This window comes from Scomber japonicus, chromosome 4, assembly GCF_027409825.1.
Source record: "Scomber japonicus isolate fScoJap1 chromosome 4, fScoJap1.pri, whole genome shotgun sequence".
Lineage (NCBI taxonomy): Eukaryota > Metazoa > Chordata > Actinopteri > Scombriformes > Scombridae > Scomber > Scomber japonicus.
In genome coordinates this window covers 14,834,166-14,852,219 of record NC_070581.1, presented here as the reverse complement: position 1 = coordinate 14,852,219, position 18,054 = coordinate 14,834,166, and the positions used below count along the sequence as shown (strand labels likewise).

The following is an 18,054-nucleotide window of genomic DNA, read 5'->3' as shown; positions in this document are numbered from 1 at the left end:
AGTAGCTGCCATTAAGCCACTCTTAAAAAAGAGAACGCTGGATGCTTCCATATTTACCAACTACAGACCTATCTCAAATCTTCCTTTTATAGCCAAGATCGTTGAGAAAGTGGTTTTTAATCAACTCAGCAATTTCTTGAACTCCAGTGGACTTTTTGACAAATTTCAATCAGACTTCCGACCTAACCACAGTACAGAAACAGCTCTTATTAGAGTGTTAAATGACATAAGCTTGAACACTGACTCAGGCAAGGTGTCAGTTCTGGTCCTGTTGGATCTCAGTGCTGCGTTTGACACTGTGGATCACAGTATACTGTTGAACAGGTTGGAAAGTTGGGCAGGACTCAGCGGAACAGTCCTAGACTGGTTCAGGTCCTACTTGGAAGAACGGAGTTATTTTGTGACCATTGGAAGTTATGAATCTGATCGAGTGGCTATGACATGTGGAGTTCCTCAGGGGTCAGTTCTTGGACCCCTTCTGTTCAGTCTATATATGCTGCCCTTGGGTCAAATTCTGCAGAACTCTAATGTAGACTATCACAGTTATGCAGATGACACACAGATATACCTGGCACTGTCCCCAGATGACTACAGTCCAATACAGTCATTGTGTCACTGTTTAGAGCAAGTAACTAATTGGATGAACCAAAATTTCCTTCAATTAAATCAGGACAAAACTGAGGTCATTGTTTTTGGCAATAAAGAGAAGAGGATTGCTGTCAGTAAACATCTCGAGTCACTCTCTCTAAAAACTAGGGACCAAGTCCGAAACCTTGGCGTGCTGATAGACTCAGATTTGACTTTCAGCAGTCGTATCAAATCAATCACCAAAACAGCCTTCTATCAGCTTAAGAACATATCCAGAGTGAAGGGTTTTATGTCTCAAACAGACCAGGAGAAGTTGATTCATGCTTTCATCTCAAGTAGACTCGACTACTGTAACGGTCTTCTGACGGGACTCCCACAAAAAAGCATTAAACAGCTGCAGCTCATTCAGAACGCTGCAGCTCAAGTTTTAACCAGAACAAAGAGATCAGAGCACATTACTCCAGTTCTAAAGTCTTTACACTGGCTCCCAGTCAGCTAGAGAATAGATTTTAAAGTTCTGCTACTGGTCTACAAATCACTGAATGGTTTAGGTCCAGAATACATAAATGACATGTTAGTAGATATATATATACCCAGTAGAGCTCTGAGATCTACTGACTCAGGTCAGATAGTTGAGCCCAGAGTTCAAACTAAACATGGTGAAGCAGCTTTTAGCTGTTATGCTGCACACAACTGGAACAAACTACCAGCAGAACTGAAATCAGCCCCAACTGTGAACACTTTTAAATCCAGGTTAAAAACACTTCTCTTCTCCTGTGCTTATGATTGAGCTCTTTTAAAGCACTTTACATTTTAATCTTTCATTTGCACTCTATGTCCTTTTAATGATTTTAAAGCTAATTTATTATTTTATGCTGCAATCATTTTATTAATGTCTTTCTATTTTTCTGTACTTTGTTTTTATTGTGTGTGGGGGGGGGGGGGGGGTTAATTGTATGTTTTAAGTTTCTCAAATTACATGTTTTTCTGTTTTATGTAAAGCACATTGAATTGCCATTGTGTATGAAATGCGCTATATAAATAAAACTGCCTTGCCTTGCCTTACTCCATCAAAAGCACACATTATGCTATGAATTTATTAGCTACTTAAATAAACAAATTATTGTTGTGTATTTTGTTAGATTATCTTCTAATAATGGATGTTAGAAACTCTCTTTTAACCCTTTATAGATCACACCAATAAAGTGCTATTTAAAATGTCTTTGCTTTTCCTACCTTTATAAGTCCATGACAACATAAAACATGGATTTGTTTTCTCATAGACCCTAAATTTTGTTTTACAAACCTCTACAGACCTCATTCAGACCTCATTTGTTCAGAACTTTTTGAAAAAACATGTTAGGGACTCATTCTGTTCATGTAAAAGATGAAAAAATGAAACGCAACTTCAAAAATGTCACCAGCAGGATCTCTTATGTCAGCAGTGTTATTGTGTTATTCTTCATTTAGACACTAGCACAACCTGTAGCGAGCAACCATAACGCAATCTGATGGTCTATTTCTGCATTACATACTTCATACAAGTGGTTAAGATTGCCCAAAAGTTTGGGTTAAATAGATTTAGTTTTTGACCAGATATCATAACACAAAGTGACCTCTACCAAATGGTTGAGCAGACCTACAAAGAGTTAAAAGAGTTCTTGATTGTTTTTATTCCAGGTTACCTTCGTCATCAGTCACTCCAGCCTCAGCTTGTGCCTATTGCAGGACCCTTAGCCTTCCCTCTTCCAGGTCCCGCCATGCCAGCTGCTAACTGATGTGGACCTCTGCTACAGCCTTCGTTGTCAACCCTAGGAGATCATGCCCAGCAACTGGCCAAGGCCCTCTGGAGTGGAACTTCACGTCTGTTTTGTTACAGTTTAATGTTTTACTGTTATCACATGAGTAGTTTTCCTCTCTGACTTAAAAAAATACATCTAAAAAAACAAACAGTTTGTGTTTCATTTCTCATCCTAGTATCTTATACAGTGCTTTCTTCTCCCATACAGTGTGGAGCATCACACTCCTTCAGCACAGATAAAACTATTTGGAAGTCTGTCTGTCCAAGAGAGAATGTCTTTCCATCTATGTTAGAGACATTGAAACAGCTGCTTTCCTTCATATTTATTCAGGAAGGAGGTGTAATAATCTCTTTTTCCAGGGAGTATCACGTGATCATGTTTAGGCTTTACCACAGATATTTACAGTTCTCTTTTGTGTATGGTATAGTGATAGAAATATTGCAAGTTATGCACAGCTAGTTGAACCTATATAATCAAAACCTGAACAATGCATTGAATACCTGGAAGATGCAAGTGACTGAATCTATAAACAGAATCTATAGTTAATGAATGTTAAAATGTAAGAAGTTGAAAGTGTTTTATATAGTTGTACAGTATAGCACTGAGTAATACCACAGCAGGCTAATTATTTATACACGATCTACTTACACAAGTCATTATGCAATTAATTTTTGCTTATTGTCTAAGCATTGTAATAATAATTATGAAAACAAATCTGATTATCAGTTACTTAAGAACTGCACTGAACTTATATAATGAGTTCTTAAACATATTTTATATTTAAACATATATTGTAACTAACAAGATAATACACATTGTTGGATGACTGTTTCAAGCTATGAGGCAACTGTAGATGTTCACCTGCTGAATGTCACTGATATCAACACTGGACACTATAATATATCTGCTGGCTGTAGTACAAGTGGGTGTGAGCAAAACATCTGGACTTCAAATATTTTAATCCACAATGCCTGGGATTACCCTGATCTTGAGCCTGTAGGCTATAAATGGTTTAATCATTAGTTTCACTTTAATTTTAAGAGGAAAATCATTAGCAGTTTGCTGTATTACAACTATAAAAAGCTCTCCACACATTATACTACTCAGTTATAGTTTGGAGTGACACACTGCTGATGGAGATTGGACATGTGAAGGAAACATTAATACCATCATGGTTTAATTCTTCTCATGCTATTACATCACTGTTCATGTACTAGTTTACTTTCTTTTTTTTAGGTGTAACCTTTTTTTTCAACTGTAAATTTGTGTTTGTATGTTGACACAAAACAGGCCCCTGGTGTAAACAGACATAACAGTGGCTGTTTTGTCCTGAGGAAAAAGTACACAACCAGCCATGTGTATCAGCGAAAGCCAACAAGATTCTTTTTTTCACTTTCCCTTAGGGATAACTAGGGCACCATTTGTAAATGCTTTATAAAATGTTATTGGAACAGTAACTGATTGCTAATTTATAAGGAATTAATAAGCCTTTTGGGTTGCCAGGTTGTGGGAAATCCTTCACTAGCATGGTACTTTTTAGTGGTTAGGCTCTTTAACACTACAACTACCAAGTCGGTCCTTTTGAAAGTTTTTTGAATTTTGCAATGTCCTAACTTTGTTAAAATAAAACCCATCTAAATTTGTGTATATTTTATTTAAACTCTGCTCTTTTATTAAAATTATAAACCACAAAGGAGGTCTGAGTATTTTTCCTGTTGGCCTCTATGCATGTACTTTCAAATAAAGGCAAATAAATATATATTTTTAAAAAATCAAATAAAAGCAAAATGGCTAAACAGTATTGACAACAAAAATACAGAATACAAATCTACAATGTTAACAGGTGCCCAAGGTGTACGTTTTTTTTGTGTGTCTGATGCCCAGTGTTCTTTGTCTTCTCACTTCAGTTATATGACTATTGATATTCTCTAATGATATTAAAATAGTGTTTAGAGTACCAGGGGTACGAAATACTGCCTGGAAAGTGTTTCGGCAGGACTGAGGAGGTCAGACCTCATGGGCTCAAGCATCTTTCTCGCCCTTTGAACCACTGATTGATTGGCAATCGTGACCTGCCATCCTAGGGCTCATGCTGGCTGGCTTCTCGATGGTGCTCCTCTGGCCTGCGGGTTCGACTCCATGGCCACGGAGGGCCATGCAGGGAGGAAATTAATTCCTTCTGAGAGGATCAATCAGGTAGCCAGTTACTGGCTGGCGCGAGAAAGCTAACCCAACCTTAACCTTGGGAGAGAGGGTTGTGCAACTGACCCCTGCTGCAGCCACCGGGACTTCTAGCAGGAGAATTCTTACATAAAAAAGTAAAAGCAACCATTTCAATAAAATAATAATACATCATTAAATAATCTGTACAAAAAGAATACAGAGTATAAATCTACAATGTTAATTGATTAGGGGGACCTCAACTTTATGGATTATAGTAAGAACCATAATGATTTTGAGAAACCTGGATATATTTTTAATCCACATTTAGGACTTTCTACTCAATAGAAACATGCAGCAATGTTATTACCAAAACATATTAGTAAATGTGTCTGTCACTACCTAATAGGTTATCATGTTTGCATTTATGAATGTTAATAAAACATTTATAAAGGGGTTCTTACAATAATCTATTAAGGTTATACTAATAAGCCTTAACAAGAGTCCCGTCTGCCATCTCAGCACTCAATAACCTCCCCCACAACCCCATATGGACCCAGCCCTCCTGAGTGGGATATATGTGTTGGTTGTTAATGTCTGGTGGTGTTGTGCAGTGTGTGTGTATTTATATGTTGCTCATGTTTAGTGGTGTTGTGCAGTGTGTGTGTATTCATGTTTCTCAATGTTTGGTTGTGGTTTGTACAGAGACTTACCATTCCTCACTAACTGAAACACTAGCTAATAAGATGCACACTTATACACGGATTATAACTCTTTAAAAGATAATTAGTAGTAAAACTATATTTACCATTGATAAAGACACAAATTGCAGTCTATAAATCCTTAAATGGTGCCACATCACTAAGTGGCACTGCCCTGTATGCTATTTCCAGGTTAAGGCTGTTAATAATAGTTTTACACATTACTGATGAAAATAGGCTTAATCAACATCAGAACACATTATTACAGTTATTAAGTGTCAACCTCTGTATTAAAAACCTGTAAAAATTGTCCATCAATTTAGTGGTAGCATTTTTCCATTCCTGTTTCACTGTATGGCCAAAAATATGTGGTATCACAAAGTATCTACATGCTTATGTGTACCCACTCTTTGTGGTTTGGGCAAGACCCCTAAGTTCCAGTTCCAACCCAAAGACATCTTATATGCAAGGGAAGGGAAGGGAAGATGACAATGCCCCCATGCACAAAGTGAGATCCACTTAGACATGGTTCTCAGACTTTAATGTCAAAAACACAGAGCCCAGACCTCAACCCCCTCCAACACCTTTGGGATGAACTGGAACACTATGAACCAGGCATTGTATCACATTGTAACACTTCTGTTCTTATGTCAGCACTCCACAGCTATTATCTCACCGTCAGTAGAAACTGTTCTGAATGCTGATACTGCTCCACCAAAATGAAACTCTGATTAAAACAATACAGGCAAGAACTTTCCTCTAAAATCATTTTTAATAAGGAGGTCTGTGGTTCCACATATTTACAGGGAAAACTGTTCACAGATGGGAAAAAATACACTTTGAAATTCATTAAATATTGAAATAGTGAATTTCATTAGCAAGAAGGAAAGGAGAAGAACATTGTTTCTGAAAAAAAAAAAAAAAAGTTTTAAAATAATAAAGAAAATGATATTGAAGAGTCTATCTTTTGGGCCAGTTATGCCGGAATCCTCTGTAGAGAAAAAAGAAACAGAATGGTTACATACTGGGATGACTCAATTTGTAAAAGCAAAAAACAAAACAAAACTGTGTACTGTGTATTATATATGTTTACCTCTCAGATTTTCCAGTCAGGTACGACATACTTCGGTTTCCAGGACCAAAATTAGATTTTTGTCCTTTGGGAGTTTTCTGTTCGATGAAAAATTTGAATCCATCACTACTAAATTAATCACACTAATAAAATATATATTTTAAATCAATTAATTAATCAACAAACAATTACCCTTTTCTTAGAATCTTGGTTTTGCCGGTTCGGATCAAACTGTGTGTTGTCCTTCGCCTTGTTACCTGTAAAACAAAAAGGGATGCACTCATTTGAATACTTTTATTACATAGCTACAACAACTGTAAGTAAATGTTAACAAATTAGGATTTCTGCAATGTGATGAAAAAAAATCTTATATATGCTCACCAGCAAATACTTTCATGTCTGATTGATTGTAGTTGAAAGGCTTGAAGGTGTCTTGGGGAGGTGGTTCTGTCTTCTGGGGCTGCTCTGCAGATTTCATCAGTTTCTTACTCGGCTTGGGAGTTGACTCTCCAACCTCGCTGGCGGGCCTCTCTCTCTTCTTTGCTTCGCCTTTTGCATATTCCTAACAAATAGGGTTGACCACATTATATTATTTACAATACTGAGAATAAACACATTTCATTCAAAGTAATAAGATAAACTGCTGGATGGCCGTTTCCAAATCTGAGACGAGTTATGTGTGTGCAGTGTTATACTAGTAAGCAAACAGCTTTCTTTCTATGAGTATGTTTAATACTTTAATATAATGGGGTTTAAATTGTTGTGCTGTAAACTTAGTATATAGAGTGCATTAAAAAAACATTAAAGCAGCAGATCGTGAATTTTGACCACTCAAAACTGAGCTCAGGCGTGTCCTGTTTCCACTGATCTTCCTTGAGATGTTTCTACAACTTGATATGAGTCCACCTGTAGTAAATTCAATTGATTGGACATAATTTGGAAAGGCACACACTTATCTATAAGGTCCCACTGTTGACAGTGCATGTCAGAGCAGGAACCAAGCCATGAAGTCAAAGGAATTGTCTGTAGACCTCTGAGACAGGAAGCGTCATGTCTGGAGGAAAACCAGGCACCTCTCATCACCTGGCTAATACTAGGGCCCTATGATTTCCGTGATCACGGAATCGCGGAATTGGCCGATTAAAGCAGAATATCGTGGAATTTGACATAATTTGCCTGAAATGCTGTTTTCGTGTGTCTGGAGAAAACTGCAAGGAGGGAAGCAAATCCAGGTGGCACAACAAGCCCCCTCCACACACTGAACCCATTCCCCTTCAAAACAATGTAAGCATGGTGAAGCGGCTGGCCACGGCTCTGTCTTCATCAGCGAAAAAACTTTGAAAACTCGACACTAACCCCTCAGTACAGAGCCGAGCAGTTCCAGAAGGACTTCTATGTGTCAGGTGAAGTGTTGTTTTGCAAAAACACACTGTTTTTAAAATAAGAGTAAAAGGTAAAAAAACAGAATTTAAAACAGAAAACGGAAAAAACGGTATTTGGGGAAAAATAAAACTGATTTTATAGGGCCCTATAATAGCATCCCTACAGTGAAGCATAGTGGTGGCAGCATCATGCTGTTGGGATGTTTTTGAGCGGTAGGAACTGGGAGACTAGTAAGGATCGAGGGAAAGATGAACGGAGCAAAGTACAAAGACACCCTAGATGAAAACCTGCTCCAGAGCACTCAGGACCTCAGACTGGGGCAAAGGTTTACCTTCAGGACAACAACCCTAAGCACACAGCCAATACAACGAAGGAGTGGCTTTGGGACAAGTCTGTGAATGTCCTTGAGTGGCCCAGCCAGAGCCCGACTTGAACCTGATTGAACACTGGAAACAACTGTTCAACGACGCTCCCCATCTAACCTGACAGAGCTTGAGAAGATCTGCAGAGAAGAATGGGAGAAATATGCCAAATACAGGTGTGCCAAACTTGTAGCTTCATACTCAAGACTTGAGGCTGTAATCGCTGCCAAGGGTTCCTCAACAAATGACTGAGTAAAGGGTGTGAATACTTAGGTACATGCAACATTTCAGTTTTTTATTTTTAATAAATTTGCTAACATTTCTAAAAAATATTTGTTGCTTTGTCATTATGGGGTATTGTGTGTAGATTGATGAGGAGAAAAAGGAATTTAATCCATTTTGGAATAAGGCTGTAACATTACAAAATGTGGGGAAAGTGAAGGGGTGTGAATACTTTCCAGATACACTGTATACTTTTGGACCCATGTCACCTCAATTCAAGATTGTATAAGCCTTTGATTGAAAGAAATGTAATGCAGTGACCTACCTACCTTCCTCAATATTATGTTCATTAATCAGTGATGGAACAAACTGAAGTGGAAAATACAAATTTTGGCGCCATCTACAGTTTGAAATGTTCACTTTACCTCACACTCTACATCATTAAACTGTCACATGCCTGTTTGTGAAACATTTTTAATCTGTTGCCGTCAGTGCAACGACTGCCATACAAGATGTGTAATTAGTCTTCAAGATGATGTTGCAGCAGTTACGGTATCTGCAATTTATTAACTAGTTTAATCAATCATGCACTACCGACTTAAACAGTTCAGTGCCAATCTCACAGAAACAATAAATCTTCACATATGTTTTAACATAAGGTTTTATATGGACTAATATTTAGTCTACTTGAGAAAAGTTCTCCTCAAACACTGGGTAAGTTCAGAATTGCTTCACATTATAGAACTACAATCACAGCACAAAGTGTGATGGACAGCGTCAGTGTCACCTCACTGAGGGTTCACCTTCATAATAACTTTGTAATTACAACTGTGCCAGATGAGGCTTGAAACTGAGATTCTCTGGCCAAGACACATTTTCCTCCTAGTGAAGTTTCTCCTCTGTGATTGGAGCATGTCAGTGATATATCTACATGAATGGTTCCAATCTTATACTGCTGAAGAATTCACCATTACCCTACAAAAGGTGAAAAACAACAAATCATGTTTTATTGCAATATTATTTCACTGTGATTAGTTGACATTTAACTAAGACAGTTAATGATGCCACAGTTTGAGAACAGGACGCAGGCAAAAGAGAAAATCAGTGATGCTGGAGCCCAATCACAGCACACACTCCTCAGTGTCCATCATAATATCAGTTTAATAGATGCATTGGAAAAATCACAAAGCTTTCTTTCAAACTGATATCAGACAAGAGAACCTCACTGCCAAAGTGCTGGCTGTAACTGACAGCAAGCCGGCACAGCCAATATTTGACGAGTGTTACTTTCAAGTGTGGCTGCCAACACTTCTGACTATGATGCAGGCCACCAGACGGTGCTAACGTGCTTATTTGGAGGCGCTGTTTCAGCAGAGAGTGCCTTAAAACCAACTTTACGCTTAAGCCATTATCACACAGTGGATTACTGTTGGCAGTAGCCACTGATGGCTCGAGGCTCAAGCATTGAATGGCAGAGGGGAAGTTGTGCCATCCACCAGCAGGGAGAAAAGTGAGACTCAAATAGTGACCATTCTCTCTGTTCTAAAGCACTTTTGTCTAACTGAGCATTTAAAAAGAGACACAACACCATATGGTGGCAAGAGTGTATATGACTAACCAAGCAGGAGGTTGCCAAGCAATACCCCAGAGACACAGCGAACAGGAAGTGGGCTTTTAGGCAGAAAGTAGCTGTTTTTGTTCCCCAGGAGGAAAGGAAAGTGTTTGATGAGTGGAGGACACATCTCTAATGCTCCAGTCCCACGCTGTGCATTCTTTCTCCCCAGGCACATGATGTGACAGATATAAATATTAAAAGGCCACTGCAACGCTGGTGGTGCAGGCTGGTAGCAACGGTTCACTCGCTTGTGAGTCACCGTATTTACACGCAGAAATACCAGTCACGACTTAAGAAAATGGGGGGCATTACAGAGGGTTAAACTGGCTATTAAAGCATCTTTAATATGCTGTGCCAGGCTCTTGGGTAAGTATACCTCATGCTTTTCATGGATTTATACTTTCCCCAACCGGAACGTAGACAGAGTGAAGGCAAAGCCTATAATGAAGTGGAAAAGAAGAAACTGAAGGACAAGAGAGAAAATGACTCACCGCTGCTTGCTGACGAACGGTGGCAACGTTCTGTAGAGACTCCTGGTAGCTCTGTTTAGCCTTCTTTCTTTCCTCTGTGGGAAGAAACAATAACATAGAATTAAGCACAAAAGACCTACAATAAAAAGTGTGCATTTAAATCAAGTTGCACATTACCTGCCACTTTCTTCACATGTTCCTTTGCTTCTTCCCTGGCTTTCCTCTTGGACTCCAACTCCTTCTGCTGCTGTTCAATACTCATCAGTTTCCATCTTTTACTGATCTGTAAATGTGAGAGTGCAGCTATGAATAATCAAACATGGAGACGACGACAGAAATAAACTTGGAGTAGAAAGATAAATCATTGTATTCTTTGTCTAGATATGGATGAATGAAGGGAGCTCTTTGATTACCTCAAATATTTTTGAAGAGGGGTCAAACTTGGCATTCTTGCTGATGTGCACATCATTGGATGGTAGATACTGAAAACACAAAGGAATATAACTGAATACTTTGGGCCTGATTTACTAAAGGTTTGAATGTGTAAAAAACATGTGCAAACTTGACATCACCCGCAAAAAATGTGCAAGCTGATCTACTGATGCAGCACACTGAGGTTTGCGTCTTTCAACTGTGTAAGATAGTACGCGCTGTTTATTTAGTACGTTTGCCATAATGAATATGTAATGTGGGGCGTTTCAACCCCAGTGTGAAAAATACAGGGAGAAGAAAATGCAAATATGTTATTTAGCACACGCATTGTGATTTACCAAACCTGAAGGTAATTTTTCTGAAAGTAACTGCGTCTATAAATAATACCTTTGAAGAGCAGATATTAACCGACTGTGCACTACGCATAGATGACTGCTATCACTGTGGAGAGGAGGAGACGGAGGCACAATGACAGAACACACAAAGAACTAATTTTTGGTTTTGCTAACAACATTGACTTATACTCTGTCAGGATTTCTGGTAATATTTGTTGTTGTTATAACTCAATATATTTGTTAACCTCTTCCACTAGAACCTGATCACATTTCATTTTGTGCTTGCAGCTTTCTGCTCGTCCAAACTCTCCATAAAGACACAAAACCCTCATTTAAATACTGCTGTCTCCACCCTGTTTCACCTGTTTTCATTTACAGTTATTCTCAGTAGATCACCTGCAAAACACATGCAAACGAAACGCGCAGTCTACTGCACTGTGCACGCAATTTAGTACCCACTATTTAGGATCTTAGTAAATCAGACCCTATGTGTCCAGTTACATAAAACACAACACTGAAGGTGAATCAATGGTCCACTCTTACCATTCTGAAAGGGTTTTCAAAAGACTCAATGATGCGTCTGGCTTTCATCTGACCCACAGAGAGGGACTCTTCGTCAATCTTTGTTTCCAGCTCCTTCAAAAGGAAGAAGACCTGTTACATTAGTCACCACAGTTACATATAAACTGACTAAATAAACTGAACATTGATCTCTACCTCAAACAGTGTGATTTTGGCTTCTGCAGTGAGACCACTTGTTTTCTGGACATCAACATCCATTTTGTGCTCATCATCCGAAAAGAGCACCCCTTGTTTAACAGGCAGTTCTGAAAATAAATACATGCGTTTCAGGCCTAAAGGGCTACAACATCACATCAAGACATAATCATAATTAAGATAATCGCAGCCCTAATATAATATACATGAGCATCAAACTTACCATCAGCAGAAAAGTGGGGGAGATCGCTCTCAGAGACCCTGGATGTATCGTGAGGACCAAACAAGGTAACCTCTGGCTGAAAAATCACAAAATCACATAATTTACCTCAGTTGTATCTATTAAATCAAGAAAATGAAAAGGCCATCTTAGTTTTCAACCAACCTTTTTTATGGGCGTGAGTCCTTTCTTCTTTTGAGCTGCAATTTCAGCCTGTGTGATGTGTAGAAAACATTGTAAGAACACAAACATTGAAATAAGATAACTGATAGAAGAACATGATTCCCCCACTGCTGCCCTCCATCATTTCTCACCTTAAGGAGCGGCATTTCTCTAGCTTCCTGCACTAACAAATGGAGCTCGTTGACCTGCTGCCTCACCAGTGGGGGCACAGGGTTACAGCAGGCAATGATGCCCTGAGGCTCCCTAGGTAGATGAAGACAAATATGCTAGAGGTTATGAATTTAAAAAAAAAATCACTTGCACTGAAGTGAGAGCAACTAAAAATGAATCAAAATTGAAGTGAGAAATCTAATCAACTTACTTGGGCAATTCCTCTGATATTTTGATCATCATGTGAGTTGGCAGCACAAATCTAAAACACAAATGAAACTATTAAATACATTTAATGATTGTAAAAGGCAAGGAGATTGTCACTAAAACATATACTCTTCAAAATCTGGCTCTGCTCACACGGCCACAAATAGGAAAAGATTTTCAGAGCTGCAAGTTCATCCATTTCCAAACAGCCTACCCGGTGCTTTCATCTTCCTGCCTGCCCAGCTTGTCCCTCCAGGCAAACAGCAGTCTGAAGGCAGTGAGCTGCTGGGTGTTAAAAGACCTTTTCTGCTTCCTCTGCAGCTCCAAATAGGACTCCTCTGTGTATATAGGCTTCACATATTTCTGCACAGGTGGGGGGGGGGGGCACATAGTGAAAAATGCAGGATATTAAAGTGTGCATATCATCGCAATAAAACATCTGTGCAACTACTTGAAGACGAATAATGGAAAAGGGAGTACAGAGGTTGATGTTTGAGTGTCAGTTTAATCTTTATGGTGTAAGGAGGGAGATTTATGCAAACCTTCAGGGAAATGTCTTTGCTCTTATTCCAGACACTCTGCAGCAGGCCAGGCTGCCCGTAGTTGAAGTCCAACAGCTGCGCCCTCACACAGTCGTAGATGTAAAGGAGGTAGTGGGTGTCTGTCCGTGCATACTGCACCATCTCATCTGCCAATGGGCTACAGGGCAGAGTTATGGGACATATCTTACTATCATTCTTTTTAAGCAGGAAATGTTACAATTACAAATACTTTGAAATCCAAGATGGAGTTTCCCCGTTACGAGATTGAAAGAACCCACAGCTACACTTAAAACAATAACTGTACATTGAAAGATCTAAAAAGGCCAAGACATCACTGTACCGAATCCTCCAGTCAGCAAGCTGGTAGCGTTTGTCCGAGTCCACTTTGCAGAAGTGTTTGAGCAGGTGGTCGAGGGAATGTCTGGCCAGGTTCAGGGCTCTACTGGCCTGATGTGTGTCGAAGAGGTTGACCACATACAAGCCGAAGTCTCTCTGGAGCCACTCAATGTCAGAGTCTGCACCGTGAAATACCTGTTAACAGTAAAACAGTAAAACAGTACATTTAACTGAAAATGATGATATAGTGCTGAGAACCCTTTCTGGTAAGGAACTCTAAAAAAAAAAAAACCCTAACTAATTTGACAGCTCAGAGACAGTAAATATTTGAGACAAATTCTGGGGACACGCCATGTGACATTTTCCCATTTGGATGATTTTCACAGATCTCGTCTGTTTTAGCAGTTTAAGCCCACACATCACACTTTTTTCACAGGTGTCCTACTGTGTGTGAGTCATATTGGCTCCTACACACCACAGGACACCTGCCAGCTTTATGAGATGTGTTTGAAAACGATGGAGCTCTTACAGACCTCAAAGGAATTCCAGTTGAAAGGTTTCAAGCTTAAATCTGTACAAAACTCATTATGAAACTTAAAAATGAAGGCAACTGTTTATGATCATTGAATCATGTTTTGATTAACAGGGGAAGTGACAGATTGGTGGAGACTCTCCCTCCAGTGTGTGGTTAGATTAGGCAGAGGATTATATACAATTCTGAAACAATCAATTCATAAAATAGTTTGCTTATAACATCCTCCTTCTGGACAGACTTCTCCTTTTTACATTATATACGAGGATAGAGTGCAGGAAATCATTTCAAAAGAGAGCAAATGGTTTGTGGTGCAGATGCACTTACTTTGACGATAGCCGGGTCAGTGAACGCCTCGTTCAGGATGTACATCTCACTGCGGAGCTCCAAGGTATCGATGATGAAGTCCTCGTCTCTGGTGGAGATCTGCATCAGACAGGTGAGGCCGAGGAAACTCCTGTAGGAATGGTGCTGTGGAGGAGAAAATATCAATGCTTAACATCTGCTTACAAACATGAACCTGCAGGCTTTACTACAGCCTCAAACAAATCCCCACAGAGACAAATCAATACATTAAACACAACCAGAAAACATTGTAAGCCTCACAAATGGTTGCATCTGTTGTATTGCATTCCAGTATTTCATATAGGCAATTTATACATGTATATTAATTCGAGTTCCTTTACCTCCAGATCCACAGCAAATTCAGACAGTTTGCAGAGCTTCTCGTTAAGAGCCACCAGATCTTCCAGTGTTTCAATGTAGGAGCACTTTGTCTCCGTTATTGGTTTGTACATCTAAAAATAATCCACAAATGACAGATTTAGTAAAGGCCTCACTAACAGTGAGCTTATGATATTATATGATCAATGATCACTATACCTTACCTGAGGTTCTGGCTTTGACAGAAGATTTTCTGCTACTGTAAGATGATCCAGTTCATATTTATATGGGTGTGCAAACCTACAAGGATTGAAATAATAAGTTAAGACAAGCATCAAGACAAGGGAAAGACAAAATGTCAACATTATAATATGAAGGACAAGTCTTACATGTCTTCAACATGTTCCTGAGTTCTCTGCTGGTGAATGAAGTCAGCCAGGGCAGCCGGGACATCCAGATCCTCAGGTCTCTCTTTTCGGATTTGTTTGTTGGTGAAATCTGCAATTTGGAGAGCAAAAGATCAAATATGATACAAATGGTTAAGATTACAGGTCAAATGAATGTTATGAAAACAATATATGGGAAGACAATGACAAGGAAAAGTGTGTCTTACAAGAAGGAAGAGACTTTATTGCGTTGGGCTTGATGAAGATCTTGGGAATAAAGGGCGTGTTGCTGTTGTCGACTTTTTCCTTGAATTTCAGCTGAGGCCTCATAATGTTCTTGGCATGGAGCAGTTTGAACGTCCCAGAACGACTGGAAGAGCTTGAACCCTGATCAATAAAAATATTGTTTACAAAATGTATGGAGTATTAGTATTAATATGTGTCAAATGTTCAAGAATTAAAATGTTAATTTTCTAGTGCATGAATGCCAGGACTGGCACACGTTTCAGTTTGAACATAGCCCAAAAGCGAGACTGGCATCTGCAGTGTACAGGCTCAGAGGTTAATTAGCCAACCTTGCGATTCCAGCTCGAGACGACAATCTTGGGAGGCTGATACCCTGCAGGCATGACAGGCTGCTGGCCCCTATTCACCCCGTCAGCGTCATCAAGAAGAATCCCCTGGAAATCAGATAAAAGAGCTTGGTTGGTTTGCAAAGTCCTCTTTGAGCAGAAATCTGTGTAACATGAGAGCTGTAGGACATACCACTCTTTCGAGGATGACATCGTTTGAGTCCACAACCAAGTCAAACCTCTCCTCCAACCCCGTCAGCTTGTTGCGGTCTCTCATGTGAGATCTGCAGCCATGGTGCTGCATTATCTGACTCATGCTGGCACAAGAACATAGCGAAAATAATTAATTTCTCTAATTGGGAAACAGCAAGTGGCAGTTACTTTCCAAAAATACTCGTGTTTGCATGTCTAGAGTTCAGTCAGACTTGCTTTCAGTCTAGCAAAATTACCTCGCACACAGCACGAAACAAGACATGCTGTCTTGTGTCTGACAAAGGTAAATAAAAAGGAAAATATTGAGCAGAGCAACCACAAACTGTAAACAAACTGAGATCATGTTTGCAGTGTGTAGTCTGGTAGTGTATGCACCATTTCACAAATGCAGTGATGTAATATTCTTACAACCTATTTTTTTGTCCATATTCAATGGCAAAACACATTTGTAAGTTGCACAGACTTCTGGCTTTGAATGAGAAATGGTGCAAACATTCACAGAGACAGGTGCAAGTCTGACTGACTTGAAAAGAAGGAACACCATGCTGCAGACTCACCAGTGCAGGAGCTTATCTCCCTGAGTTTCACAGAACTCCTGGAAGCCCGGGAAGCTTCGATAGAAATCAAATTCATCTCCAGCTTGAGGCAAGCTGGCAGATGCTTTGGTGGCTGATAATACAGCACCAAGTCCATACTGAAGAATAAAGACAGGGTTAGCTGTTAGTCATTAAAAATAAAGACGAAAAGAAGAATTAAATGCAACTCATGTAAAATGTAAGAAATAGAAACAGATATTGACTTGTTAAACTGACATGTTCATAGTGCTTCAATGATTGGTTGATATTCCAGCACAGAAAATGTATTAATACCACGTTTGATAATGACTTCTTTTGCTTATCTACTAGTGCTTAAAAACACCAACCATTTGCTAACTTTTTAAAATGACGTGAATATTTGCTTGCTTTTCGTTCTTTAACAGCTAACCACTTGAATAACTTCAGTTATGTGTAGCTTCACAGCTAGCTACTGGAGATAAACATTTAACTTGAGACAGGCATATTTTAGTTAGCACAGCACGCTAAAAAGGCTAAACTTCACTTTGTGTGATAAACATCAAACAGTGTCATGGACTTGTCTCAACAGTTAGCTGTGCATGTTTCCTATCAGCACCAAACTTAAAAGGGGACCAGAGAGTGCATTAGCCAACATGCACATCCACGTTGCCAGACTGCCTGCTAACCTCAACTCAAAACTCCGCGTCCAACTTGGTTATTTCACTTACTTTAACGAAGGCATCTGCGTCTTTGAAACCGGGACACAACTCGGCTTTTTCATCTTCGTTGTTGTCTGTATTACTGTCCTCACGGCCACTATTGGATGAGTCTTTACTCTTTGAAGAATCCATCATCTAGTTTAGTGTGTGTATGTACATGTGAGCCACAGGAAGCAGCCGCCTCTCCTTAATGTTTTCTTCTGAGCTGCTGAGGGGGACACAGTGCCACCTACAGGCGCGGAGTGCACCGGCAGCAAAACGGAACTGCAGCAACAATGTATATATTTCGTTGAAGAAATGTTGCTATATGTTTAAATCTAGAAGTGAACCATTGCATTTCTATATTTTTACAACATTGTAGGTTTCCTTTCAGTCTCATATCCAAAGCAAGACTAGACATTTTCATGGATATTGTCATTTTCTACTGCATTGCCAGCAGGCTGTGGTGTACCCATTCAATGCAGTGATACTGCAGACAGAGCCCTTATCTCCCTTGTACTAGCTCACCCAATCCAACCTGAGTAGAGTAGTACTGCACCAGATTGCTGGCACCATGAGGGGGCAGTGTTGACATTTGCTACCTGCAGCAACTCAGCTACAGCATCTGCACTGTGTTGGGGGATATAAGGAGAGGTAATACACACCAATCATGTACTAGCCAATATCTCTATTAGAGCTATCTAAACCATATCTGTATCCAAAGCATTTGGCCGTTTTCAGCAATAAATGTGATACTGTGGGTATACTAACCACAAAAATATCCTTCATCTAGTCGCTGGTATAAAAAAACCACCCAGAAGTTAGAGTACCATGGTGTTGTGATTCAGTGGTCAATAGCATGTGAAGAGCCATTGCTGAAGTATTGACACAGCAGCTCATTATGGATGATCTGTGGTGTATAGGGAGAAACCTCTCTTT

At 39.5% G+C, this 18,054-nt stretch overlaps 1 protein-coding gene across 1 annotated transcript; it reads right to left on the bottom strand.

Annotated features, from left to right (window-relative positions):
- Positions 1-6,003: 6,003 nt before the first annotated feature.
- exosc10 (exosome component 10) lies at positions 6,004-17,312 on the bottom strand. Its single transcript, XM_053316874.1, has 25 exons — positions 17,146-17,312; positions 16,421-16,557; positions 15,844-15,967; positions 15,654-15,758; positions 15,306-15,465; positions 15,082-15,190; positions 14,917-14,992; positions 14,716-14,826; positions 14,357-14,500; positions 13,502-13,692; positions 13,162-13,318; positions 12,834-12,982; positions 12,624-12,674; positions 12,394-12,505; positions 12,245-12,292; positions 12,083-12,158; positions 11,860-11,969; positions 11,686-11,778; positions 10,789-10,857; positions 10,553-10,658; positions 10,397-10,470; positions 6,705-6,885; positions 6,516-6,580; positions 6,345-6,421; positions 6,004-6,242 (listed from the first exon to the last, which is right to left on the bottom strand). The coding sequence occupies exons 1-25, from the start codon at positions 17,269-17,271 to the stop codon at positions 6,212-6,214; spliced, it is 2,682 nt and encodes an 893-aa protein (XP_053172849.1). The 5' UTR covers positions 17,272-17,312; the 3' UTR covers positions 6,004-6,211.
- Between the last annotated feature and the right edge of the window lie 742 nt (positions 17,313-18,054).

Bases quoted from the DNA above. Each gene is read 5' to 3' on its own strand.
- exosc10 (XM_053316874.1), bottom strand. From the start codon at position 17,271: ATGATGGATTCTTCAAAGAGTAAAGACTCATCCAATAGTGGCCGTGAG. The intron at 15,968-16,420 runs GTGAGTCTGCAG...TTCTTGTGCCAG, and splicing joins GGAGATAAGCTCCTGCACTG to CATGAGTCAGATAATGCAGC. The intron at 10,471-10,552 runs GTAATGTGCAAC...TTCTTCCCACAG, and splicing joins ACATGTGAAGAAAGTGGCAG to AGGAAAGAAAGAAGGCTAAA.